Here is a 26,970-nt window from a genome sequence, read left to right as displayed (position 1 = left end):
AAGAAAGCAATCATTGATCCACAAAGTAAGAAATAAGTTATAGTAAGATCAAGAAAAGCACCCACGTAGCTATTTAATGTCAAAATATGTGTACCCTCCCTACTTCTTATAAATATTCTCTAGCAAAACCGCTGCTTGATTCTAGAATTGTCTAGTTTGAATTTGAAAAACAAAATCAAGACAATGGTAGAATAAAGAGTTTTAAATGTATAATCCGCCCTTATTCAATACAATTGATTGTCATGGGATTGGAAATTTGAAAGGCATATATATTCAACCTATTCATCCTCTTAATGAAGAAATATAATTGTAAAGGGCATATATATAATCCACCCTTATTCAATACATTTAGATACCCGTTTATAATAAACACTAAAGCAACAAAATTAATACCATACACATACATAACTGAATTAAAGCAAATGAAACCATGTAAGCAACAACTTAAAACAAATTTATACCACATCCATATCCATATATCCCTCAACTTAAGAAAATTAATGACATGACACCATGTAAACATCAGCAACACCTTCGCATTTGATATAATTTTGGGCAGCTTTTATGGACATAGTGCGTGCTTCCATCTTTGGTGTTGATTCAGTTTCAGCCACTAAGGTCATCCAACCCGAGCTCAAATAGTACTGCAGTGCCATCATCCTCATCCACATCCAATTTCGAGAATCGATGTGTAATCATGACTTCCCCTTTTTTTTCACCAGAAGGTATGGACAACCGGTAACTTTGTTTACCAGTGAAATCCTCTGCATCGAGAAGATCTGCAAAACGCACTTCAACTTCTCCGATATGCCGGTCAAACATGGTCCCATCGTGCTTGATCTGAATGAAGAGACTGTACTCTCTCTTCACAGGGACAATGTGGAATTTAACGGGATATTCCCATTCTGGATAACAACCAGCCTTTTCTGCGACAGGTGTTGTTATTTTTTGGGACTCCATGCCATAGCCGGCAATCCAAACTACAACGTAGGGACTCATGGTTCCGAAGTGTTTGACATCTTTGAGATCATTTGCGTAATGGATGAAAAGGGTTAAATCGGCGGACTCCATTCACAACTAGCTACTATAAGGCGATAGTAACACGAAAGTATGTTATATAATTATACACCGGGTGTGAGTTGGGTTCGGGGGTTCTTGGAGTAGGGCAACGTGTCACATGAGGATTGGAAGGTCAAATATATCCGCCAAGTTATAGAAGTCAAGACCCATGCAACAACGTCACCGGTAGTACGTAAGTTTCTAAACATACGTTTAACTTACGTCCAGAACCATGATCAATGCTTTGTGGTTGCTATTGTGCGATATAGTCGCCTCCCGTCAATATGGTAGGGCTAGATTGCAAATAACCATGCACCATATATCATATATGCTATGTGCTTTTCAATTCTTTTTCATAGAATGACATTATTTGTGGAATATTTGTGGTTCGAAAAGGAATCGTTTTAAAAAAGGCATCGGTTCTTCCACGGAAGAATTTTATTAATCCACTAAAATTATGAGTGTAATGACAATTATACCCATATTTATATATATGGTGAATTTTAATGGTCTTGGCTGTTTCTTCTCAAGTCAATTATACTAAATTAAAATAATATATCGACAATTTATACTCCTCCAATTGTTTTTTTCGAATATCCTTTTCAGTTTTCACTATCTTTTTTCTTTTAACAATGAATCCCATCACTACTAGAAAACTGAGCAATTTCTGACGGTCATATCCGTAGGTAGCCATTTTCCAACAGAATAACAATAGAATTAGGTTTGTCGTAAAAAGCCCCATGGGTAATGATTTGTGATGGATTACCGACGGAATATTCCATCAGAAATATACCGGCAGATTACCAACAGAAAGTTTTTTGACCGGGTTTGACCGTACTTTCTGACGGATTACCAACAGAAGATATTTTCTAAAGGATTACTAACGGATACTTTTAGTGACAAATTACCGACATACACTATCAGTGATGGATTTCCTACAGACACTATTAGTGATGGATTACTGACAGATGCTCTTTATTTTTCGTGACAGACATTTTCGTCACTAAAATGATTTTTATTTTAAAAAATAATAATAATAATAGATAATTAAAAAAACCCATATCTTTTTTTGCCCAAAATTCCAATAAAAAATTTATAATGATTCAAACCTCCAAAAGAAATTGTTACATTTACCTATCAAGATAATTACAAACTTAGTAAAAGCCCTAAAAAGATAAATGTATTTAAAAATTGAGAACCTTATCCTTCTCAAAGTTCTCTTTAATACTAATTTTTGGGACAAAATGTATTAGTGTTTCTTCATCATCTTACGTTCCATAACAAGAGGATTTAGATGTGTCATCATGAACTACAGATCCATTGGTTGTGCTTCATGTCTATCTTTACCATAAATGCACCCACACCGGCTCACAATCAAACCACAAAAAAGCCTACAAATTTTAACATAATGCAAAAATTGTAAAGAGGAAAGTTCAAATGATAATCTGAAAGAACTCACCCTTAGAAATATAAATAGACAGAAAAATTATCTATACAAAGTACGATGCGGTAAAAGGAAGAAATGAAAGTAAGATGTGATAAACAACAAAAATGAAAGTATGTTGTCATTTTTTGCATTTAACGATCTTGAAATGATGAAAGAAAATTACATGATGCTCATTTTATAGCTTCTCAAAAAAAAAAAAAAAAAATCTCTGTAGATTTGACAATAAAATATCATATTAAAAATCATCTAATCTATTTCAGCAATAATGAAAGAGAGAAATGGAAGTATACTATAAAGCTATAATGCACAAAAAAAAAGTAAAAGGACATTGTCGTTTCTTGAATTTAGCCCTCTTTTTCTTGGTAAGATGGTTAATACCAAATTCTAGTCCTATAGGGAGCTATTATGAAAATTCAACAGGCCCATCTGATAGAATAAAAATTATCAATCTAAAGATATTTTAAGAGGCAAAATATACCGAAAGTAAAGTAGTTCATGGTAATTGCAGAAATCATAGAATGATAGCATGACCTCAACTATTGAGCAATAAAGTTGTGAAAATCTAACTTGTAGATGCATAATAGTTACATAAAAGTTTGTTTAAGATTTACCAAATGCAAATAACATCATTGGACTTTGCTTTTCTTTCCAACCACTTAAGCACATTTAATTGCAAGATACCCAACCAGCTGTATGTGAAAACAATGTATATTGTACCTGTACATAGGAGCTCAAACTATTTCATAAGCATAAACTTGCAGCAAAGACATCAACTTCAGTAATCATAGACTATAAACATTACTTGGATTTAAAAGCAAACATTTTCTAGAATTTATGCAACCTACAATCGACATGGTGGTGTCTTGATACTAGATTCACTTGAAGCATTTTATGCAATCTACAACTTGAACAACTTTAAGAAAATCAAATTACCCTCTTTTCACATCTAAGATTCGAATTTGGTCCCAGCGACTCGAAATCAACATCTACAGGTCTGATGCGACGATGTTAGCATCTTTGACCATTTCAACCTATAACAAAAGAAATAAATATAAACAATAAACCCACAATAAATGTAAACCAAAGCAAAAAATCGATTAGAAGCAAACTGTGACAGAATGTCCAATTAAACCCTACGAATATCAGGCAATCCAACGCAATAGTGATGTAGAGGCATCAAGCTCGACATCTGGTGATGAAAAAATTGAAAATCAAAGGAAAAAAACAGAAAAAGAAAGATAAACCTTAGAAAGGAGAGTGATAGAACACCGAATCGCCAGAGGCCGGAGGGAACACCTAATGCAGGGGTGAAGGTTTCCAACGATGAGAATCGTGATGACATTTTTTCTTTGATCGGTGAGGGTTCAAGCGAGGTGGACCGGTGGTGGATATTGAATAGGTGATGGCGATGCAGATGAGAAATCCTGAGAAGGTGGATGACTGACGTTAAATATGTCGAAGAGGACCAGAGGTATGGGGTGTTTTGGTCGGAGGAGCGGAGGTCGACATGAGATATGCTCCAAGTAATTAAGCGGGAAGAAACAAAACTATCAAAAATTTTAGATTTTCTTGTCAAATCGTCAATTAGGACTTTACTGTGAAAAAAAAAATTTAGGATTTTCTTATCAAATCGTTGAAAATATTGAGACTTTAGTGTATGTAACTTTTTTTGTTAGAAATTTAATGGTATGATATTCTTTAAGCATAAGAGTTATTGAAACATTCTCTAGTCAGCTAACTCCTATTGAAATCCTTAACGTTTGCTTCGTGTTAAATCGTTTTTTTTTAATTTCAACAAACCGACACTGAAAAAAAGGAGATAATCAAGAGAAAAAGAAAGAAATAACCAGGGTTGTGCTGGCTTTTTGCAGTCCCAAAAAATGGAGAAATAAGAAAACCGGAAAAAAAAAAAAAATACGAAATTGCCCTTCTTTCCCTTCTCCACATTCACACATTTTTTACTAAGCATGTGTTGTTTGTGTTTGTATACTTTGTCCCCATTTTTTAGTTCAAAATTTGGCGGCGAAGCAAGAGGAAAGTTTTACAAGTCTTTTCACCATTTCTCGCACTCTCTTTTGCATATGTTTTTCCTGATCGTGATTGTGTCAGGGTAAAGATGATGGTGGGTGCTGCAACAAAAGTCACAATTAAGTTCTTAGGTTACGAAAATACACTAAAATCCCAATGTTTTCAACAATTTGACAAGAATGTCCTAAACTTTATTTTTTTAGCATTAAAATCCTAATTGACAATTTGACAAGAAAGTACTAAACTTTATTTTTTTGACAAAAAAATCCTAATTACTGGCCAAACGGGAAAAAGGGTAAAAGTGTTAAAATCTGCCGGTAATTTGGATTTTACTATCAAAAAAATAAAGTTTAGAATTTTCTTGTCAAATCGATGAAAATATTTGGATTTTAGCGTGTGTGTGTGTGTGTGTATATATATATATATATATATATATATATATATATATATATATATATATATATATACACAGGGGATGGTTCCCATGAGATTAATAAAAAATTAGAAAGCGGCCACCTTCCTTCTCTAAAAACCATCTTATCGCTAAATCATCAATTTTCAGTATCAATCACGTAACCGTACCATTCAATCTTCAAAATCATTCAATATCATCACAAAGTTCTTATTTTTACTGAATCTATTATATTAATCGTAATCTTCAAATTAAAAAAACGATCGATTCTATTATATTAATCGTAATCTTCAAATTAAAAAAACGATTGAAACAAAGCATCGGTTCATATCTTCATAAATACAAGACATAATCCTCAAATCGAAGAAACAAGCACATTGCATTCATCAACACAATTCAAGAGAGCATTTGAAAATTGAATCAAAATCAATTTTCAGAAATGATGTCGAATTCAAAAGAAATTGTTGAGTCGATCACAACTGTTACTATTGTTGTTGAAATAAATTCATCTTGTAACGATAAACAAATCGATTCAATTTCTCTGACTTCTGAAGAACTTCAAAATACGATTCGTATTGAAGGTACAAATAATTTGATTTAATACTACATATTACATTACAATTTCTACACTTCATTCTTATTTTTTTATTATACAGTATAAATTACGATTAATTATATGTTACGGTGTATAATCATATACGATTATACATACTAACATTTGATTAATCGTACATAACAATTTAAAAAAAACATATGATTTATCATATGTGTTCATAGATCTAAATATATTATTAATTATATATATTAAATAATAGGGTAAATTACACCATTAGTCCCTCGTGCATGTACCCAAAAGCACGTTTGGTTCCTATTTTCAAAAATTAACTCGGACGGTCCTTAGGTTTGTTTTTTCTTGCACGCTTAGTCCCTCCAGACGTAAAAAGACTATCATACCCTTAACAATTTCTTTTTTAATTTTCTTTTATTTCGTTATTATTTTTACATAAAAAGAAAAAAACGTATCTTCCCCCCCCCCCCTTTTTTTTGTCTTTCCCTGTACTTGTTTTCCCCTTTTCCTCTCTAACTATCGACGGACTACAACCATGAAGCCGCCGACAACCATAAAGCAGCTACCAACGAAATCTATTCATCCACCGTCTTCTCTCTTCTGCAACCCAACCGCCGATCACACAACTCCTCCAGTTCTTTCTATGCATCTCATGAACTCTATCTTAACCACCATAGGAGCAAGGCAATCATCAGAGCAACCATCGCCACCATCGTTCATCGTTTGTACACCACCCTTAGTCTGCACTCTTGCCAACACCCTTCATCTTTGTCATCATCCTCATTGAACAAAAAAAGAAGAACGAACTGAGAAGATAGAACGAACTGCCAACACCCTTCATCTTCATATGCATCATCAGCCTCATTCTTGATGATAGGGTAGCAGATCTGGTTTTCGATTCTCGATATGTGGTTGTCGATCGAACTGAGAAGATAGAATAAGGTTTCACTATTGGAGGGGACTAGAGAATGGAGTATTTGAGGCGGTTGCGCCGGAAAATATGGGTGGTCCATCGTTGTACCAAACCCCTAGCCGCCTCTCGTTTTTCCGACAAGAGGGTATTAGATCTTCAGCACTCCCTAAGCTTCTACCTTATCATTTAGATCTGCACTCTAGCAAAAGGCTAGATCCTCCGACGATAATGATGATGGAACGGTGACAGGTAGTGTTCAAAGGGGGTGGTTATCGGTTGTTGTACAGGAGGGTGGCGATGGTGAAGGAGGTGGTGGTTTTGTGGTAATTTTTCCGAGGAATAAGTGATGGTTGGTTGTGGAGATTTCGGTGGTGGTTATGCATTATGGTGGTGCTTGTGCAGTCAGTGATAGTGGTGGTTCTTAAGTCTTCTTCAACAAAACAGAAAGATAGATATATAGATATTAAGTTTAATAAATTAATAATAAATATTAAAAATAAATGAAAAATAAATTGTAAATGGAATTTTAGTCATTCCAATTCTAACAAGGGATGAAGCATGCAAATTTAAAGTAACGAGAGACTAAATATGTACATTATTACGATATAAGGGACGGTTCGAGTTAATTTTTAAAAATAGGGACTAAACATGCTTTTTGTCACCTGCACGAGGGACTATTGGTGTAATTTACCCTAAATAATATAATCATATATGATTATACGGTATAGTATTTGATTAATCATATACGATATTGTACAAAAAAATATGATTATACATCATAAAATATGATTATATTAGGATGAATAATCATATATGATTATTCATATGTATGAGTAATCATATGTACTTATAATTTGTAATTCTAATATATCATATATATATGTTTTCAAATTGAAATACGTATTAATCTTATATTAGGATGAATAATCATATATGATTATACATCATAAAATATGATTAATAATATATTACAAACTACAAATACATATGATTAATCATAGATGATTAAACAGTATCAAGTATGATTACCTATAAATTAATATGTGTAATCATTTATTATTACATAGTACAATATATGATTAATCATATAAAGATAATGTACAAACACATATGATTTAATATCTAATAATATATTAATATCTATAATCATATATGGTTTTTTTACGAAAATATAATTAATAATATATTACACTATATAAATACATATATAATTATTGCAGCATAAAATTATATAATAACATATTTGTCATTACCTTCTTTATCAGGTGAAAGTTCCAATTCAACAAAGGAATCGTATTGCAGTAACATAATTGAATAATCTAAATATAAATCATATGAGAGAATTTGTACCAGTTGTAAACAACATTTTCAAATCACTAAATTTGGCAGTAAAAATGTATACTGATTATGCAGAAATTGTAGGTTTTCATACAAGACTGAGTAGTCAATCAAAATACAATAGCCAAATAATAAAAGAAAAATATGTTATTTGCAATAGGGGTGACAAGGATAAACCAAAACCTTGTGATACGTTGGCTACAAGTTCTATAAAGAGGAAACCAAATTCTAACAAGATAATTACTGGGTGTACAACAAAGATTATATTTGAAAATGTTTATGAAACAACAGATTACGAAGTTAAGAAATTCTTTGAACCACCCATTGGAAATTATTGAGGAAATAACTTATACGAAAAACGTAAGAAATATGTCATATTCTGAAAAATAGTTTGTAGTACGTGCATCAAAAGCTAAAATTGGTCCAACAATGGCTCACAAAATACGAGCAGTTTTGAAAGGAGGATATGAATATGTATGGGCGAAGGTAACAGACTACAAAAACATGAGGATATGAGTAAATAGAATCTTATGTTACAAGGATTCTCAAATAATGATAAACAAAATGAATCGTAGATGATGAAGATTTTTTAAGAGATCTTAGCTTGTTCTAGAGAAGATTTTGAAGACTTGAAGTTGGAATGGATGAAGGAAAGAATGAAGAATACTAATGACTAAATGAAGAGCTTCTCTCGACGTGATTTGAAATAGGATGAATGATCATGGCTATATGCTAGGTAACTAAGGGTGGTGCATTGTTGTTTGGTGGTTAAAAGAATGCAAAGCTGAATTTCTCTTCCCAGTAAATATTTGACATACTAAAAATCCAATAGAAAACACCCTGAAACTACTTTTCATGGCTTAAATTAATGGATTTACTACCATATAAAGGGGTTTACGGCCTAGGCATGGCCGTAAACACTTCATACTCCTCACACAAAGGAGATTTCGGCCATATAGCATCTTGGAATAGTGTTTACGGTCAAGCATCGATCCCCGAAGGTGTTCACGACCAAGCTAAAGCCCCTTTAGGGTGTTTACGACCATCTATGGCCCAATTGAAGGGGTTTACAGCCAAACATGGCCCAATGGAAGGGGTTTATGGTCTTAGATGGTTCCCAGGAAGGTGTTTATGGTCTTAGTTAATAGGAAACTCAAGTATGTTGCCCTTATAGTTCAAGTGTTCAAGATTGTGACATAATTACAAATTCTTGTGTTAACACCATTTGATCTCTGTTTGATTGCATTGCTTACTTTCAAGTGGTTATCTCATATATGATTTCCATAGTGTACACATCTATATACATGCTTATACCCTTTTTGGCTTTCAAGGTTTTTTTTTCATTGTCCCAGGGCTACAATTTGGACCTTGCTTGATCTAATTCTTTCAGGTTGTCACACATAAAGCCCAACAAAAACTTTAGGGACTTAACGGGTAAACCCTAAAAAGTTCGGAACTTGAATTAACTAAAAAAAATCTTTTTTTTTTTTTTTTTTTTGAAAAATACGTGAAATATTCTAATAAAATATTACACTATACATATTCTAAAATATAATTTTAAATCCAAAATAAATGGAAAAATGCAAAATATTTTTTAAATATTCTTTTTAAATTTTTTTTTAGTTAATTCAAGTTCCGAAAATAATATTTAAAAAAAGAATTTTTGGATTTTTCCATTTATTTTGTATTTTAAAATTATTTTTTAGAATATGTACAATGTAATATTCTATTAGAATATTTCAAGTATTTTTCAAAAAAAAAAAAAAAAGGATATTTTTTTTAGTTAATTCAAGTTCCGAAAATAATATTTAAATTTTTTTTTTTAGATTTTTCCATTTATTTTGCATTTTAAAATTATTTTTTAGAATATGTACAGTGTAATATTCTATTAGAATATCTCACGTATTTTTCAAAAAAAAATGGGATTTTTTTTATTTTTTTTTAGTTAATTCAAGTGCCGAAAATAATATTTAGAAAAAGAATTTTTAGATTTTTCCACTTATTTTGCATTTTAAAATTATTTTTTTAGAATATGTCAGCGTAATATATATTCTATTAGAATATTTCACGTATTTTTAAAAAAAATGGGATTTTTTTTTTAATTTTTTTTAGTTAATTCAAGTTCCGAAAATAATATTTAAAAAAAGAATTTTTGGATTTTTCCATTTATTTTGTATTTTAAAATTATTTTTAGATTTGGTTTTACGGTCTCACAAAATTAGAATAATCTCAAATGAACCTGAACCTATATATATATATATATATATATATATATATATATATATATATATATATATATATATATATATATATATATATATATATATATATATATATATATATATATATATATATAATCTCATCATTCATATATTCTGTCTTCAATTTGTTGGTTAAAACACAAGGATAATTTTATTAATTGTAAATGAAGTTCTGGCTTATTCTTTTTTTTTTTTTTTGACATTTTGTAAGTTGTTCGTTGTTTTAGTTCGATCTTTTTTCTTTTAGGTCATCGCTCTTTATACTTTTCATTGGTTTGAAAAAGAAAAACTTTTTAGAGAAGAAAAAGAAGTAAAAGTTAATAAATGACTAAAATAGATAAAATATTATTAAAAAAAAAAAAACAATTATAACAAGACATTGTTTGTACAAACTTTTAATTGCGTATACTAGGTATTCGTATTATATCATGTGTTTCTCATATCGAACACCTATTTCATACTAGTATCAAGTTGAAGTGTTGAACATTATATATATATATATATATATATATATATATATATATATATATATATATATATATATATATATATATATATATATATATATATATATATATATATATATATATATATATATATATATAAATAAACATAATTTTTGAAGGTGGACCATTTATATATACACAAAAACACAATTTTTGAAGGTGGGTTTTTTTTCCTACCTTTAACTCAATTTCCTTATTTTGCTTCTTGCTTTAAACAACTCAACCCAAAGATTAGACACCCACAACACACTAATTAAAATAGCATTCACAATCACAACCATCCAAGAACCCCAAGCCCACATCGGAACCACACCATCACCACCACCATTCCAGTAAAACACCACCATTTTATACACAAGCAACGGCCCCAACACCCCTCTAACCATCGTATAAAACCCATAAAAATAAGGAGATAAACCACTATACAACCATGCCGCCACTGCCACCTCATCTTTCCGACACCTAGCAAGGCTCCATATATTCTGACAAAGGCTAGTGACCTCCGCTAGTGCAAGGAGGAGGAGGATGGCATAACCTCCATAACCGACCACATAACGGCATGTTATGAACACATAAAGAACCGCTAAATGGTGGACAATGAACAAGTAATCATTGGGAATAAAGATTAAGTAATGTGTGGTGTCTATGAAGAAGTATGCAATGCTAAAGTCAAGAACAAAGGCTTGAAATGGTGTGTTTTGGGCAGCAAAGTGTTGGTAGGGTTTTTTTGGGTGTAGGAAATTTGCATAGATTGATAGGAAGACTACGGGGGTACCATGAGTTAAGGAGATTAAGCAACTTGAAGCATCTACCCTTTTCTTGGGATCCCATTTCTTAAAAAGTGTTGAGTAGCCAATAAGATATATTGAAATATACATGAGAGTGAAATATGGAAGTAATGAGGAATCCATATTTAGGGTTTCCATGGTGGTGAGATCAAAGGGGGAACCAAAATAGAAAGATATTGGATAAGAATTTTGTGTCTTGATCTTGAAAGTAGAACGAAAATGGTACGAATTGAATGGAAATGGGGGAATATTGTTTGATTTGGGTGGTGGTGCAAAAAGTACATATTTTGAAGTGAGAAAAGTCTTAAGATATTAAGAGGAAGGTGGTGTCATGTTATATATAAAAAAGAGAGTTTTATTACGTAAAGCAAATTGAGTAGACACAACACGATAAGCAATCTAAAAGTTATACCATGTGCTCATGGAATATTCTTTATATCTTTATTAATTATTGGAAAAACCTGAAAATGATTGTTATGTATGAATAATAGCTAAAAATATTAATCACAAGTTGAGCAATTGTAACATTTTGGTCATTATAGAGAGTAACCCTTTTATTTACTATCTCTAAAAATTTCATATTTGTACATAGTTATTAATTTCAAGTTAAAAGCTTTTACCGAATCACTAACTCAACCTGTAACTAGAACCTGTATTTAATTATCATCATGTCAACAAAGTTGTCTATTGCTAGATTATGTATCTCAATTAAATTCTAATCACTTACACAAACTTAACTAAATAATCAATTTCAAGATAAGATATGTTAAGAATCTTTTAGATGATATTTATCTTTTTTTTTTTTTTTTTTTTTTTTTTTAAGTTTATGAGTTTTCTCCCTCTTTGCAATTGCAATTTTAGGGCCTACTTAAGATGACTGGGTCATTTATATATGTGGCTGCCGCTGAAGATATCATATGGAGTTGGCCCACGTCAGTGGACTAAGATTCTATTTTCGAATAATTCAAATAATTTAAAAAAATATAAACAATTATTAAAATACTAAAATCATAATAAAATGTAACAATATATTATTTTAAAGTAAATTGTTTGTTTAAGTTGGAATAATTAATTGATTAAGGTAATAATTTTTTTTAATATACAAACCTAATGAACGAGAAATTCATTGTGGAGATTAAAATGCAATTTGATCTATTCAAAAAATTGTTGCTTTAATTCTTTAATTTACATGTCTCGATATGTAAATTATTTTTTTCATTATGAATTTAAGTTTAGAATGGAATAGATCATTTTACAATTCACAACCTTAACATTTTTTATTCAAAAGAAATATAAAACTTATATATAATATATTTCACCTCATATTTGTATAGTTGCACCCATATAGCTACAACTCTCACATACGTTATGATGGTTGATGAGAGAGATCAAAGGATGCGCCCTAACCTAGGTCTATGTTGACATTTGGTCCTGCGTATTTGAAAGATATTGTGGAGCCAGACTTCAGACGATCGCCAGTCAAACGAGATCGCAAAGGAAGTAGCTACAAACGAGTGCAACTTTTTCTATATTGTTGTTAATTATTAAGGTGTAGGTCGTAGTTTTAGGTGGTACATAAACAAGAGACAAAGACTAGAGTTTCTTATTGAGTCTCCTTCTCTTACTATTCATAGTTGAGAGATATTTGTTGTGAGGTTTTGATGTAAAAATATTTTGTGTACCGGTTATTCATTATAAGAGAAGTATGTTGATTTGTTTGTGTTTTTGTTCACTTTTATTTTAGCCACTTGAATATTTTGTCACGTTAAAAGATTTTACCAAACTAAAAAGTAGTTCATAAATTGAATTTATAAAAGCTGATTTTTTAAAATTCTACCAATTATAATTAATTATAAAAAAAAAAACTCACTTCCAATGTGCGTTCCCCCATTTCTTTTTTCTTTCTATTCCCGGATCGTCCAATCATGCCTTTTAAAATAGCAAGCAAATATTCGTTAAAAAGATCATCACAAATTGTTTTTATGAAGGTAATAGAAGCCGGTAGAAAATCTAAAGTCTATGAAAGTTATATAAAACGTGTTTCACATAAATAATATATTAATTAGATTAAGTATGTTAAATACTATCACATTTAACCAAATATCATGATAATTTCGTGAAAAAAGTTATTGTTTCATCGTTTCATTATCTCACACAATTTAGAAATCGTGTTTCTATTTTATCATTTAAGAATTATAAATAAATTCAAGGTATTTGCAGCTTTTAGGGCTTAGAATGATTCATAGAAGGTGTCTCAATTGTATGATTGAACATTCGAACATCAAGCATCGATCCTTTTCACTCTGACGAATGTGGTTTTGGATACTGTTCAACAATAGAGTGATTGTATATCTTGAAAAAAAAAATTGACAATCATTCAAGATTTAATCAACGATAACAATCGAGATTCATGCCATGATATTTGAGAAATTAAGTAATAATATTGCCAATATGATATTACATGCAAAAAGTCACTTAATTTAAGAAATTGTATTTTGTATTTGTCTTGTAATATTGAATCATTCGTTTATATGTCACATATCACATTATAAGTTTATATGTCACATATCACATTATAACTTGGACTAATAAAACAACTATCCACCAGCTTTTATAGCTTTTTATTGCTAGTTGCCTTTTTCGTAAGCAGGTCGATTGCCAAACATAGCTAGGGATCACATATAACATGTACACCACATCATGATTCAACTTGTTAGGCCCCATTGGTAAGTTCAAATCCGAGGGCCTTAACTAGAAGTAGTCAATAGAAGGGTATGATGCAATATTGAGAAGTTTTTTGCTTAGTAATTCGTCAAAAACGAAATTACATTAAAAAAGATACAAATTTCAAATCTTACGCATCCATAATATCCAAAATATTGTTGGTATTATTTAACTTTATCTTATGTGATAGCTCCAAAGACATGTACATGAACCATCAAGAGGGTGCATGATAAGTTTTTTTCCCTCGTATTTTATTAAAATAATTAAAATTACAAACTATTGTTAGTGATTAGGGTTTAGGTCAAAGCTTTTTTAAGTTTATATTAGATCTCTTATGTAATCCTATTTATATGAGGTTTAACCTTCCTATTCATAAAACAATCTATTATCTTATATGGTATCAGAGTTCTAGGTTAAAACCTTATTTCTGACAACAACCCGTAGCCGCCGCCCTACACCTCCGGCAACCTTCTCTAATAGCCGTTGGAGGTGGCATCATTATGTTCCTTATTTTTCTATTTCTACTTTTCTCCGCCTAAATAATAAAATAGTCGGATGGCACCAAATAAGAGCCCTTTCATCAGCTTCTTCTACTGCCTCGTTTACTTGCCTCCTCACCTTCCGCCTTCTCCTCGGTCAGCTATTTCTTCAGATCTCTTTTCCGATTCAGCCCATTCTGATGTTGTGACTGCCTCTCTCTAATGGCACATTCTCTGTCGGGCAGCCTCTGATCCGCAGTCGTTTTTTTCTCTATCAACATTGTAGTCGTTGATCTCGCCGATATTGGCTTCGTCCGCCGCAGCTCGAACCCTCTTTCTTTCTCACTGCCTTTCTCCAGATCCCTCTACCACCGGTTGCATGATTGTTATCGTCGCCGCCACTCCTCTCTTCTTATACAAAGGAACTGTTGCTCGTCGTCGCTTTTTTTCTCTCCTTCTCCGATACGCAGTTTTTAGACGTCATCGTTATAGCTCTGCTACCGCTGTCTTTATTTATGTTATGTTTTATGTTTTTTTTTCCAGTAAACAATCTATTATCTTAAAAGTATTACCAAATATCAAAAGTAAATTTTATAATTTCAAGCAACAAAAATGCACCTAATATTTTGAGTTAAAAATTTTGATACTTCAATATCATAAGCGAATCAAGTTTCACAATTAGATACTGCTTTAAAACATGTCTATGTTAATTAAATGTTTAGTGACTACTAACAAGAAAGAAAATAAGAATCTACAATACTAATACATAATATCAAACAATTAACCTCTAAAACAATCATATTTCTATACATATTACATTGAATGTTAGTTATACAAACCTAAACAATACCCTCCTAAACGACACCGTCTACTATTTTACAAAAGGAGATGACCTCACGATACCACCCACAAGCATCACATCCTATAACCTCGTCTTCGTCGTCAAATTTTCTTTTTCTAACATTATTTCTATCTTCACATTTGCACCCAACCTCATTTAATGAAATTGAATTATTGATCCACATTTCTCTTATAATTGCTTTAATTTTAGCGCGACACTCGCGTATTTTTAAATAATTGGATCTTGATACCTTCATTGAGTTTAAGATATCCAAGCCTTGTTGACTTGATTGACCACCTCTAGAGAGCATAATCATACCATAAACATACGTCGCCTCCACATGACCTTTCTCAGTTGCCCTTTTCAAGTACTCGAGCCCTGTTTCTATCCTCGCAAGACTGAAGAATTCTATCTTTAAAATTCAAATGGCAAAATAGTCATTTTACGTATTTCAACGAACGAAAAGCACAACAAAAAAACACTAAAAAAGTTTAGTCTCCTCCACATGGACACAATGTAAACCAATTTTCCCCACGGAATGTCATGTAGACGCCATGTGGGATTTAATATCGGTTTATCCACTTAAAATTGATGGAAATGGAATAATTAAGAACATATTAGATGTTTAATGATCTATTAAATAATCGAGGAGTTAAACAACAACATGTGTTAATGATACGTACCATTCCTTGTCTGAACATTGCCTCAGGGTTTCCTAAATCGATGCAACGATTTAGGAAAGAAAGCAGTTCATTACTCGGAGGAAACCAATGAATTACGGGAAACTTGTCAATTGAAACATGTTGAAAGATCGATTCGTCTTCTGCGGCTCCAAGAAATTCCCTACAACTAAATAATGAAAAATAAATTGTAATTTTATCCAGCTGCGGGCACAGTACAAAATCTCAATCAGTGGCGTAGCTAGATGGGGTGTTGGGGGTACTACAGCACCCCCAAAAAAATTATTTTATGTATATAAAAAAAATATATTTGTAAACAAGTTCTATTTAATTGTACCCTCAACTAAAAAGATTATATTATGTTTTTTAATGTCCCGGATATGATAACTACATAGAATATTTATTGATAATATTTGTACCTACATATAAAAATTTCTGACTCCACCACTGATAGTGTGCTTTAAAATTTGAGGGTTGTATCGTGATTTTCCTTTTAAAAATAATAGGAAAAAAATTATAGATATTTTATAGAAGGAAGTTGCACATGGTTAGATAGGTCCAAGAATAGAAGAGAATTCCCACTTGCTAACTAAGATGACATTTTCTTCACTTGTGTGTCATGTATCCATCCGTGGTCCCACAAGGACACAAAAATAATGAATGAAAGGGGGAAAGAAATCACATTATTGCTTGTCCCCACAATAGTTGGACGGCGTACTTATCCCAAAATAATTATGCATCACAAATTTATTTACCTTTTTAAGATCACAAAACTAAATGTAGTAGTCTCATTTTTCTCTTTCAATAGTGTTTACTATTGTACATACCAATATGTAAATGGTGTTTTTTTTATATAGATAAATATTTGTATTAGAATGTGTCAAATCAAAACATTTTTATTTGGATATAATGGTGACATGGTTAGAAACCATGGATTAGAATCAAACAATTATAACTCATATCATCTAGAGCTAAAATTAGAAACTATGCCTATGAATACATTAGGTTGAATGCAATAAATAACAACGTACATAGTACATAGTAAATAGTATCGTACTTTCATTTTTTATTACTATATTGTACTTTAAATTTTCTTTATCAGATATCTTTAAGAAGTATATTCAATTAAAGCATTGTACTTTCAATATTTGTCTTATTAGGATATATTATTTTGAAAATTCTACCAACTAATAATAATAATGTATTGTATTTGCATTGCCATTCCAATAATCAAGTAAAACCCTATTTGATAAATATGTTATTGTTCTATTAAGAATAAATTAAATATCAACCGTTTTTTTTTTTTCGAATTCTTTTAAAGAAAATAACAACCTACTTTAATTGGATACATCAACATAATGAAGTAAGTTGCCCAAAGTGTCATGCTTTTTGACATTTGCCTAAAGAAAACAAGACTTCTTGCCCCAATTTTCGTGATGAAAATGGTAATGATAAATTGATAATGATCTCAGAGTAAATTCTTTATCCCACACAAAATTGGAAATTCATCATGAAATCAAGTAAAGAAAACAGATAGAACAATATTTGTCCAATGTATATAAGAGAATGTTTCTAAATGCATTTGCATAACCTTAATGGCAAGTAATTAAAACCTAGACGTTCTACATTCATGATGCATGTATCAATAAGATGGAGATTTTAACGATTAACAGAACAGATTATATGAAATGGGGAAAAATAGGTGCGTGTGTGTGTGTGAATGTGATGCAGCTTGTAAAAGAGATGGAAACTTACCATAATTTGGCATTGAAGAGATCCGTGAAGGAAGAGGATGCAACTCGAGCAAGTACATCAATCAACAGATCGCCGGGAAGAGATCCGACCACCGGCCGTCGCTGCGACCGTCGTCGTTTCGTTAATTTACCTTTTCCGTTGATACTAACCGAGTTTTTCTTCCTTTTCCTCCTTCCGATCGATGATGATCTGCAATTTCTCTCTCTCCTCGCCATGGCGCAGAATCAATTCACAAGAACGCCAATTCTCAATCGATTAAAGAACTCCGATCGGAATTTACAAACTGGGAGTCCGATATCCTACTTATATATCTGTCTGTATGTATAATTCAAAAAAATTGTAATTAAGGATGATCAATAACCATAAATTAACTGTTTTGACAAGGAAATTAAGGATCGGTAGAATGGTAATTGAAGATTTTAGTAGATTTAGGAATCCAAATTTGCCAATTCCAGATTTGGTATGCGTGTGGAAAGAAGAGATACAGAGATGGTCATTGGTATCATATATAAATGGATGGCAGACTTTGGTTGAATAAGAAGCATGTTTCCACCGCTTAAAAGTGACCAACCAAATGGTGACGTGTTACCATAAAAAATAAGAAAAATTAAAAATATGGTATATTTAATGTATAATGGGGAAAGACATCCAATTTTTCCGATTTGACACCCTCTTAGACACTCTTTGGTCGATCTACTAATGCTCTCTTAATTTTTTTTTTTACAAAATCGTTGGATTAAATGTTTAAGGTGGTGTTTGTTTTTTTTAAAATACCTCTTCAAACCTCTTAGTGTTGCGCGGCGCAGCACACACGTAACACTTTTAAGTTTGCAGCAGTTTGTTTTTTAAAAGACTTCGGGCTCCAAAACTTCTTCTCGTCCTCTTCCCCACACAGCATTGGGTTTGGCTCTTCTCACATCTTCTAACCTAATAAACAAAAAAAAAAACCCTAAACAAAAATAAGAAACACGGATGATCGCTCCAGCCGTTCTCCTTCTTCGCTCGTTCTCCTTCTTCGTTCTCAGCTTTCCCTCGTCGATTGCCGACTCCAGCCACTCGTCGGTCACCACTGCTGCTGTCCGATGCTCGTTCTTTGCTGCCATCGTCTTCAACATCGACATGTTAGTTTTTTTTTTTTTTTTTTCCTGATTTCTTATTTTAGTACCGATTTTATGCTATGTAGTACCAAATTTCTGCTTTGAGTACCAATATTGTTGCTGAGATATGAAGAATTTTTACCTAATCTCCCCAAACAACAAAACCCAGATCGTATTTCACTTCTTCGCCTCTTGAAGCACCGAACAATGGAGCTCCTAAAAATATTCATGGCTTTGGCTTTGAGTTCAACCTAATTCTTGTAAGTATATGTTGATTTGATGCATGTCAATGAAAAATCTGATTTTTGTTATTCTGATTTGCTTCCAACCATGTATATTTTTCCTTTCTTCACTGAATTGGATGTCTAAAGAGTGGATAGATAGTATACATCTAGTGGTAGTAATTTAAGAGGGAAACAAGTTGTGCACTACAGGTGCTCGATGAAATGCTTGAGAGAATATTGAAGTTTAATTTAATTACATTTCGTTTGGTCTTGCACATTTCTAGTAACAAATGCAAATGGTCAAATGGTAAATGCTTGTAATTAGAAGTATGCTAGTAAAAATGTGATGTATTTATACTCTTTGTAATCATAATTGTATTTGTGAAGCAGGTGAAGCAAAGGCAAAAAGGAGCCAAAAGAATGTTGCTTCAAGTGTTGAATGAAGTTTTTGTGAATAAGCTCCAAATCAAGAGCAGTTTGAAGCAATTCATAAAGATGTTATTTAGCTAAAACAATGTAATTTTAATGTTAATTCATTTAATTTGTAAATAGTATTTAATAGTATTGAATGTTTTTATAAAAAAATGTAATGAATTTTATTTCAATGTTGTAAGACTAAAATTATTAGTTTTTTTAAAACTACTTTAATTTTGTAAAATTAATTTATTTAAATTTCAATTTACTGCAGCAGTCTGCAGAGGTTAAAAAACAAACAAACTTCTTATTATAGGTTGCAGCCGTTTGGTCCACCTCTTTTACTACAGAGGATTGCAGAGGTGATCCGCAAACTTCCTGAACTTTTGCTTCCAAAAAACAAACAACACCTAAGTACATAACGATAGTAGCACAATCTTTTTAAGTTGCTCTCAAGACTGGCAACTAGGAATAATGATTTTGAAAAAAAAAAAAAGATTGATTTATTAATTCGATTAATAAATTGAAATAAGTAATTTATTAATATATTATTATTATAAGAATAATATATTAATTAGAAATAGTAATATTTAATTAATATTTAATCAAAAATTAATTAGAATTAATTTTGAGATTAAAACAACTAATTAAAAGTGTAGGGACTGAATTGTAATAGTTTAATAGTTGAGTAAGAGGCAATCTAGAACCCTCTAAAGGCTATGGATGGTTTTCTAGAGCCTTAGGGTTTCTAGAATAGTCTCTTATGGATAATCAGGAAAGTGAATAATTACCCAGTTTAAGATAATCTTGGATTTAGGCTTATCTAGGTGTCACACCCCCGAACCAGACGGCGGAAACGTCCGGAGGCTATCGTGACTCATTGAATACCATTACAATGCATATATATGAAACATAACATTATACATCACCAACATTTGGAATTGATACAACTGGTAACGTTTACATACATTACATTGTTCCAAAAATTACATTCAAAGAAATAACTGTTTGGTATTACTTAAATCATAGCAAAACGTCAGCAAGTACAAATCACCTTCACTTTATCTGTTACCTGAGAATACAAGTATTTTGAAAAACGTCAACATATGAAATGTTGGTGAGTTCATAAGTAGAGTTTGAAATCCGATGTGTTGTTTGAAAACCTTTAGAAAATCCGATATTTTCTAGAAATTGATTAGTGTAAAAATAATAAGTGATGATCCATGAGTATGCTTGTTTGAATTCTATAGATGTAAGCGTAAGGGTTGTGAAGTTCGATCGGAAATTTGTAATCGTTATTGAAATCCTAGGAAAACCCGACGTTTTCCTATCGTTGTATCGTTGTATTCCGGAGGCATCGAGGGTACAGAGGGTGGTGAAGTGTTGGGACAAGCGTTAGTGAAAACGACAAGTCAACAACCTTACAAGCGATCCTTATAGGCGTCACTCGTAAATCTTCACGCGACTCGATCCTCCCGGACTTGTTAAGTCCCACGACCGGAGGGAAGGAAAAAGGTACGAAACCTTCAGGGTTTCCCCGCGTCGTCCGAGACCAAATGCAATTGCGAAGGGCCCGAAGCCCAACTCGCAATCGTGAGTTACAGACTTTACTAGCAGCACCGAAGGACCCTTGGGGACCAGCAGCATATTACCATTGAAAGTCCTGCTACGTCATGTAGGGTCGGTAAAACCCAACACTTCGTAAGAGAGAGAGACCTTCGGGCCTTAAGATCAGGTCGTTGGGCTAGCTAGGCTCAACAGACAAGATTTTACACTTTTGGGGCCCAAAGATGGTGCGTAGACGTCTGTGCACACTCGCATGTAATCGTAATCGTTATGGTTATAAATCGAAATGTCGTAACTTCGTCGTGTTAGTGGTTTTGGATTTTTATTGGTTCGAGACCGAACCAATTCGTTTGACAACGTCTTTTGGTATTGTAGTATATTGTATTTCGTCGATAAGCGTGTTACCATCAATTGGTCAAATTGCATGTATTAACTAGCCTTGAAGATTTTCTGTTTTCAGCCCTTCCTTAATTATGGAATTTACTCTTTTTACCCCTTTATTTAAAAACTTTCCGGTTTGGTCCCTAAATCAATTTTTTTGACATTTTTATACCAAAAATTGTTGTCATAAGTATTTTTCCAGCAACTTATCATAGAAAACAGTTTAAGCCCTTGAAACTTCAGTTTTCTCGGTTATAGCCCCTATTTTTCGCAACTTTTACATTTTTGACCCAATTTGGAAAAATTTTACAATTTTGGTCCCCTTTAAATTTGGAAAGCATTTTAAACCCTTGAAAAGCGTATGGAACACTTGTAGCCCACTGTTTTACAGAAAAATGCAGTTTTGGTCCTCCAACTTAGAAAATTTCGCATATTGGGCCTTATTGGGCCGAAAATGTCATGTTTAGCCCAATAAGCTTGGAATTTATATTTTTAACCCTCTAAATGGTATATTTTCAGAAAAATACATTATGCAAACTGTTTGGACTCATCACCCCCATCAGATTTCGAAATGTTTCATGTTAGGCCCTTCAACTTTGCATTTTCAACATTTTATGTCAAAAAAATGAGTTTTTAGCCCAAGTTAAGTGTTGTTAAGCTATTTAGCAATTTTCTTAGTATACTTTGCATGTGATAGTCTATTTTGTGCTATGATAAAATGTATGTCTCGGTTTTTAGCATATCACCCTAGATCTATCAATAAAATCATACAAAACATATATATATATAAGCATAGAAATCAACCACAACATACACATAATGATGGATCTTCACATTTTCTTGTATTCTCCCCCATAAAAACTCATAAAAATCGAAAATAAGGGGATATGAAACTCACCTTGGGTGTTGTTTCGGTTTTTGGAAGAAAAGATGGAAGAAAACTTGATGATTTTTGGCCTTAGCACCTTTCCTTGGTGGATCTCGAGTTTGAGATGGTTCTAGGGTGCAAGATCACGATTTTTGCATAGTTTAGGAAAGGATTTTGATAACAAAAAGAATTTGAATCATAGATCCATGCAATATCTTACCTTAGATGAAGAATTTTGTGGAGATTTCCTCTTGAAGGCTTCCTAGAACTCGAGATTTTTGAGTGGAGAGGGAGAGATGTTCTTGAGTGTTCTAGAGAGGATTTTGAGAGAGTTTTGGTGTGTGTGAGTGGGTGTTCGGCCGAGAATGAGAGAGGAGAGAAGAAGAGATGTGATCTTGAAGTGATTTGCATGGAAGAATGGGAAATAATGCATGGAAGTCCTATGGGTAATAGTGAGGTGGCAAGCAAATAGTCAACTCTTCCTCATCTTCTTGGATTTTGGCCTTGGGCCGAGAATGAGGAAGGGAAGAAGGAAAATTGGGCTTTTTGCCCCTAAGCCCAACATTAGAGGTAGTTTAGGGTATTTATTGGCCTTATAAAATAAAATTGTGATTTTTATGCTTCATTAAGCTAGGTTAGGTTAAATTATGGATCAAAGCTTGTGATGTATTTCATTCTAGGTTCTACCTAGCCCAAAATATTGAAATAAACGAATGTGGGTCCAATTAGAGCCCAATTAGGGTCCTAAGCCCATGATAGTCCAATTGGAAGTTTATTGGTCCATTTGGATCCAATAAGGAAGTTCTAGTCCAAAATGGACTTAACTTGGAACTTCTAGGGTTTTCCAATTGTTTGCTGACTATTTGTAGTACTTGTATATTGTATTTGATTGAAGTTTTTGATTCACATTAGGTTGAATGTATAGATTACATGACACAAAATTTCCAGTTATGACATCATCCCCCCGTTAGAGGGAATTTCGTCCCGAAATTCTGTTTGAAAGCTAGGTTTGAGAAAACTAGAATAGGTGAGGGTACTTTTGTTTCATTTGGTCTTCGCGTTCCCAAGTGAATTCTGGCCCACGCTTTGCGTTCCACCGTACCTTCACAATCGGGATGCGACTCTGCTTAGTACGCTTCACCTCCCTGTCCATGATTTCGATGGGTTCTTCGACGAACAGGAGATTCTCATTGATTTCGATTTCGTCCAGAGGAATGACAAGGGTTTCATCTGATAGGCACTTCTTCAGATTAGAGACATGAAACACGGGGTGTACACCATTTAGCTCTGAGGGTAGTTGTAGTCTATATGCTACCGGACCAATTCGAGCGGTGATTTCGAAAGGTCCAATGTATCGCGGATTCAGTTTTCCCCTTTTCCCGAAACGTATAACCCCTTTCCAGGGCGAGACTTTCAACAGTACTCGATCACCGACCTGAAATTCTAAGGGTTTTCGTCGTTTGTCAGCGTAGCTCTTTTGTCGGTCACGCGATGCTTGCAGTCGAGCCCTGATTTGAACGATCTTTTCCGTGGTTTCGCGAATGATCTCAGGTCCCATTAATGTGTTGTCCGACGCATGCACTTTTGCTAGCTGGGTGTCACCTACTTCAGCCCAACATAACGGTGATCTACATTTACGCCCGTAAAGTGCTTCAAAAGGAGCCACCTTGATGCTCGAATGGTAACTATTGTTGTATGAGAACTCGATTAATGGTAGGTGAGTATCCCAAGACTTTCCGAAGTCTATCACGCATGCACGGAGCATATCTTCGAGTGTTTGGATAGTTCACTCACTTTGACCATCCGTTTGAGGATGATAAGCGGTGCTCATATCAAGGGTTGTTCCCATCGCCTTATGAAGTGATTGCCAAAATCGGGACGTAAACCTACTGTCCCTATCCGAGATAATGGATTTTGGCACTCCATGGAGTCTCACGATTTCTCGTAGGTACAACCGTGTCAGTCTCTCCATCTTGTAAGATTCTTTGATTGGCAGGAAATGGGCAGATTTCGTCAGTCGATCGATGATTACCCATATGGTATCCAGTCCGTCCGACATCTTGGGTAGCTTGGTGACGAAATCCATTGAAATCCCCTCCCATTTCCATTCGGGAATTTCCGGTTGCTGCAACAATCCTGATGGTTTCTGGTATTCCACCTTTACTTTGGCGCATGTAAGGCACTTGCTAACGTAAGTCGCGATTTCCGCCTTCATGTTAGGCCACCAATAGTGTTGTTTAATATCCAAATACATCTTATCAGAACCGGGGTGAATGGAGTATCGCGTCTTGTGGGCTTCCTTCATGACAACATCTCTATACCCTCCCAGTTTAGGGACCCAAATACGGTTCATGAAGTAGTATACTCCATTCTCCCTTGTTTCTAGGTTCTTTTCCATCCCGCGCAATGCCTCGCTAGCTCTATTTTCCATTCTCATGGCCTCTGACTGGACCGACGCGATTTGAGTGGCTAGATGAGATTGAATGGTGATTGAGAGGGTTTTCGTACGACGGCTAGAGTACTCCTTCCGGCTTAATGCATCAGCTACTACGTTGGCCTTGCCTGGGTGGTACTTAATCTCGCACTCATAGTCGTTTAGCAACTCAACCCATCTTCGTTGCCTCATGTTTAACTCCTTTTGGTTTAAGATGTGTTGGAGACTCTTGTGATCTGTGAAGATGGTGCACTTTGTACCGTAAAGGTAATGCCTCCAAATTTTTAGGGCAAAGACTACAGCTCCCAACTCTAGATCATGGGTTGTGTAGTTCACTTCATGCGTCTTTAGCTGGCGGGATGCATAGGCTATGACTCTCCCACATTGCATGAGAACGCAACCTAAACCCTGATTTGATGCGTCGCAGTAGACTACAAAGTCTTCCGTTCCTTCAGGTAGGGATAGTACAGGTGCGCTACAGAGAGCTTGCTTCAAGGTTCGAAATGCGATTTCTTGTTTGTCTGTCCATTTGAATGGTACGCCCTTTTGCGTAAGCGAGGTAAGTGGCTTGGCGATCTTAGAGAAGTTTTGAATGAATCTCCTATAGTAGCCTGCTAACCCCAAGAATTGACGAATTTCCGTGGGCGTTGTCGGGATTGCCCAACCTTCTACTGCTTTGACTTTAGAGGGATCCACATGGATTCCATCTCGGCTGACTACATGGCCTAGGAAGTTCACGCCCCGCAACCAGAACTCACACTTGGAGAGTTTGGCGTATAGCTTTTCTGATCGTAGAGTTTCTAAGACTTGTCGGAGATGTTGACCATGCTCTTCCTTTTTTCGAGAATAGACGAGGATGTCATCGATAAAAACAATGACAAAGTTGTCGAGAAACGGTCGACAGATTCGATTCATTAGGTCCATAAATGCGGCGGGGGCATTCGTTAGACCGAAGGGCATTACGACAAATTCATAATGTCCGTAACGAGTTCGGAAAGCGGTTTTTGGAATATCCTCTTCCCGGACTCTGAGTTGGTGATACCCAGACCGTAAATCTATTTTAGAGAAATAACTAGCCCCTTGGAGCTGGTCAAATAGGTCATCGATTCGTGGGAGTGGGTAGCGGTTTTTGATTGTGAGTTTGTTTAACTCTCTGTAATCGATACACATTCTAAAAGATCCGTCTTTCTTTTTGACAAAGAGCACCGGAGCTCCCCATGGCGAATAACTAGGTCGGATAAATCCCTTATCCAGAAGTTCGCTGAGTTGGCTGGATAATTCCTGCATTTCGGCAGGAGCCAACCGATAGGGTGATTTAGCAAGAGGAACTGCTCCTGGGATAAGGTCAATTCGAAATTCAACCTGTCTTTCTGGGGGCACTCCCGGAAGATCTTCAGGAAATACATCCGGAAATTCACATGCTACTGGAATGTCTCGAGCGCTAATTTCCTCCTTGGTCTTGTCCACCACATGAGCCAGGAACGCCAGATTGTTCCTTCGTAGATATTTTTGTGCCTTGACACACGAAACGAGACGAAGGTTCATGCTAGATTTGTCTCCGTAGACCACTAGGGTTTCGCAATTTGGAAGACGAAGACGGACGGCCTTCTCGTGACACATAATGTCGGCATGGTGGGGGCTTAACCAGTCCATACCGATGATCACGTCGAAACTCCTAATTGATACTGGCATTAGGTCTATTCGGAAGATGTGTTGATTAAGAGTTAGGGTACATCCGACGTAGATTTCCCCAGTGGATTCGGTTTTTCCATTGGCCATTTCCACCGTATAGGCTTCATTTAGCTTTTGGGGAGGTTGTTTTAGTAAGTGTTTAAACTTATTGCTTACGAAGCTTCGCTCCGCTCCGGAGTCAAATAAGATGCATGCATAAGCGTGGTTTAAGAGAAACGTACCGGTAACCACAGAGGGATCCTGAATAGCTTCCCCCTGACCCACGGTCATCATCCTTCCTGTTCCTCCATTTCTGGAATTGTTGTTGTTGGGACAGTCTCGGCGGACGTGTCCAGTCTTCCCGCATCCGTAGCAGGTGTAGCTAGGCCCTGCGCTGTTGCCGCTGACATGGGTGTTGTTGTTGTTGCGAGGGTTGTTGTTGTTGATTCCCTGATTTTGGTTGTGGGGAGGGTAAGCTTTGCAGTACCTTGCAGTGTGACCCCTTCGGTTGCAGTT

At 34.2% G+C, this 26,970-nt stretch overlaps 2 protein-coding genes and 1 pseudogene across 2 annotated transcripts; all 3 read right to left on the bottom strand.

The window, feature by feature from the left end:
- Positions 1-606: 606 nt before the first annotated feature.
- LOC145010560 (protein SRC2-like) lies at positions 607-1,071 on the bottom strand. Its single transcript, XM_078969084.1, has one exon. The coding sequence runs from the start codon at positions 1,069-1,071 to the stop codon at positions 607-609; it is 465 nt and encodes a 154-aa protein (XP_078825210.1).
- Positions 1,072-10,711: 9,640 nt separating this feature from the next.
- LOC145010559 (TLC domain-containing protein At5g14285 pseudogene) lies at positions 10,712-11,458 on the bottom strand (annotated as a pseudogene).
- A 3,835-nt stretch (positions 11,459-15,293) lies between these two features.
- LOC145010742 (putative F-box protein At1g67623) lies at positions 15,294-18,333 on the bottom strand. The gene is made up of 3 exons (XM_078969266.1): positions 17,800-18,333; positions 16,048-16,213; positions 15,294-15,776 (listed from the first exon to the last, which is right to left on the bottom strand). Exons 1-3 carry the CDS (start codon positions 18,012-18,014, stop codon positions 15,378-15,380), a joined length of 780 nt encoding a protein of 259 aa, XP_078825392.1. The 5' UTR covers positions 18,015-18,333; the 3' UTR covers positions 15,294-15,377.
- Between the last annotated feature and the right edge of the window lie 8,637 nt (positions 18,334-26,970).

Source organism: Lactuca saligna, chromosome 8, assembly GCF_052625555.1.
Source record: "Lactuca saligna cultivar CGN05327 chromosome 8, ASM5262555v1, whole genome shotgun sequence".
In the NCBI taxonomy this organism is placed as follows: Eukaryota; Viridiplantae; Streptophyta; class Magnoliopsida; order Asterales; family Asteraceae; genus Lactuca; species Lactuca saligna.
This window is presented reverse-complemented; position numbering and strand designations above follow the sequence as displayed.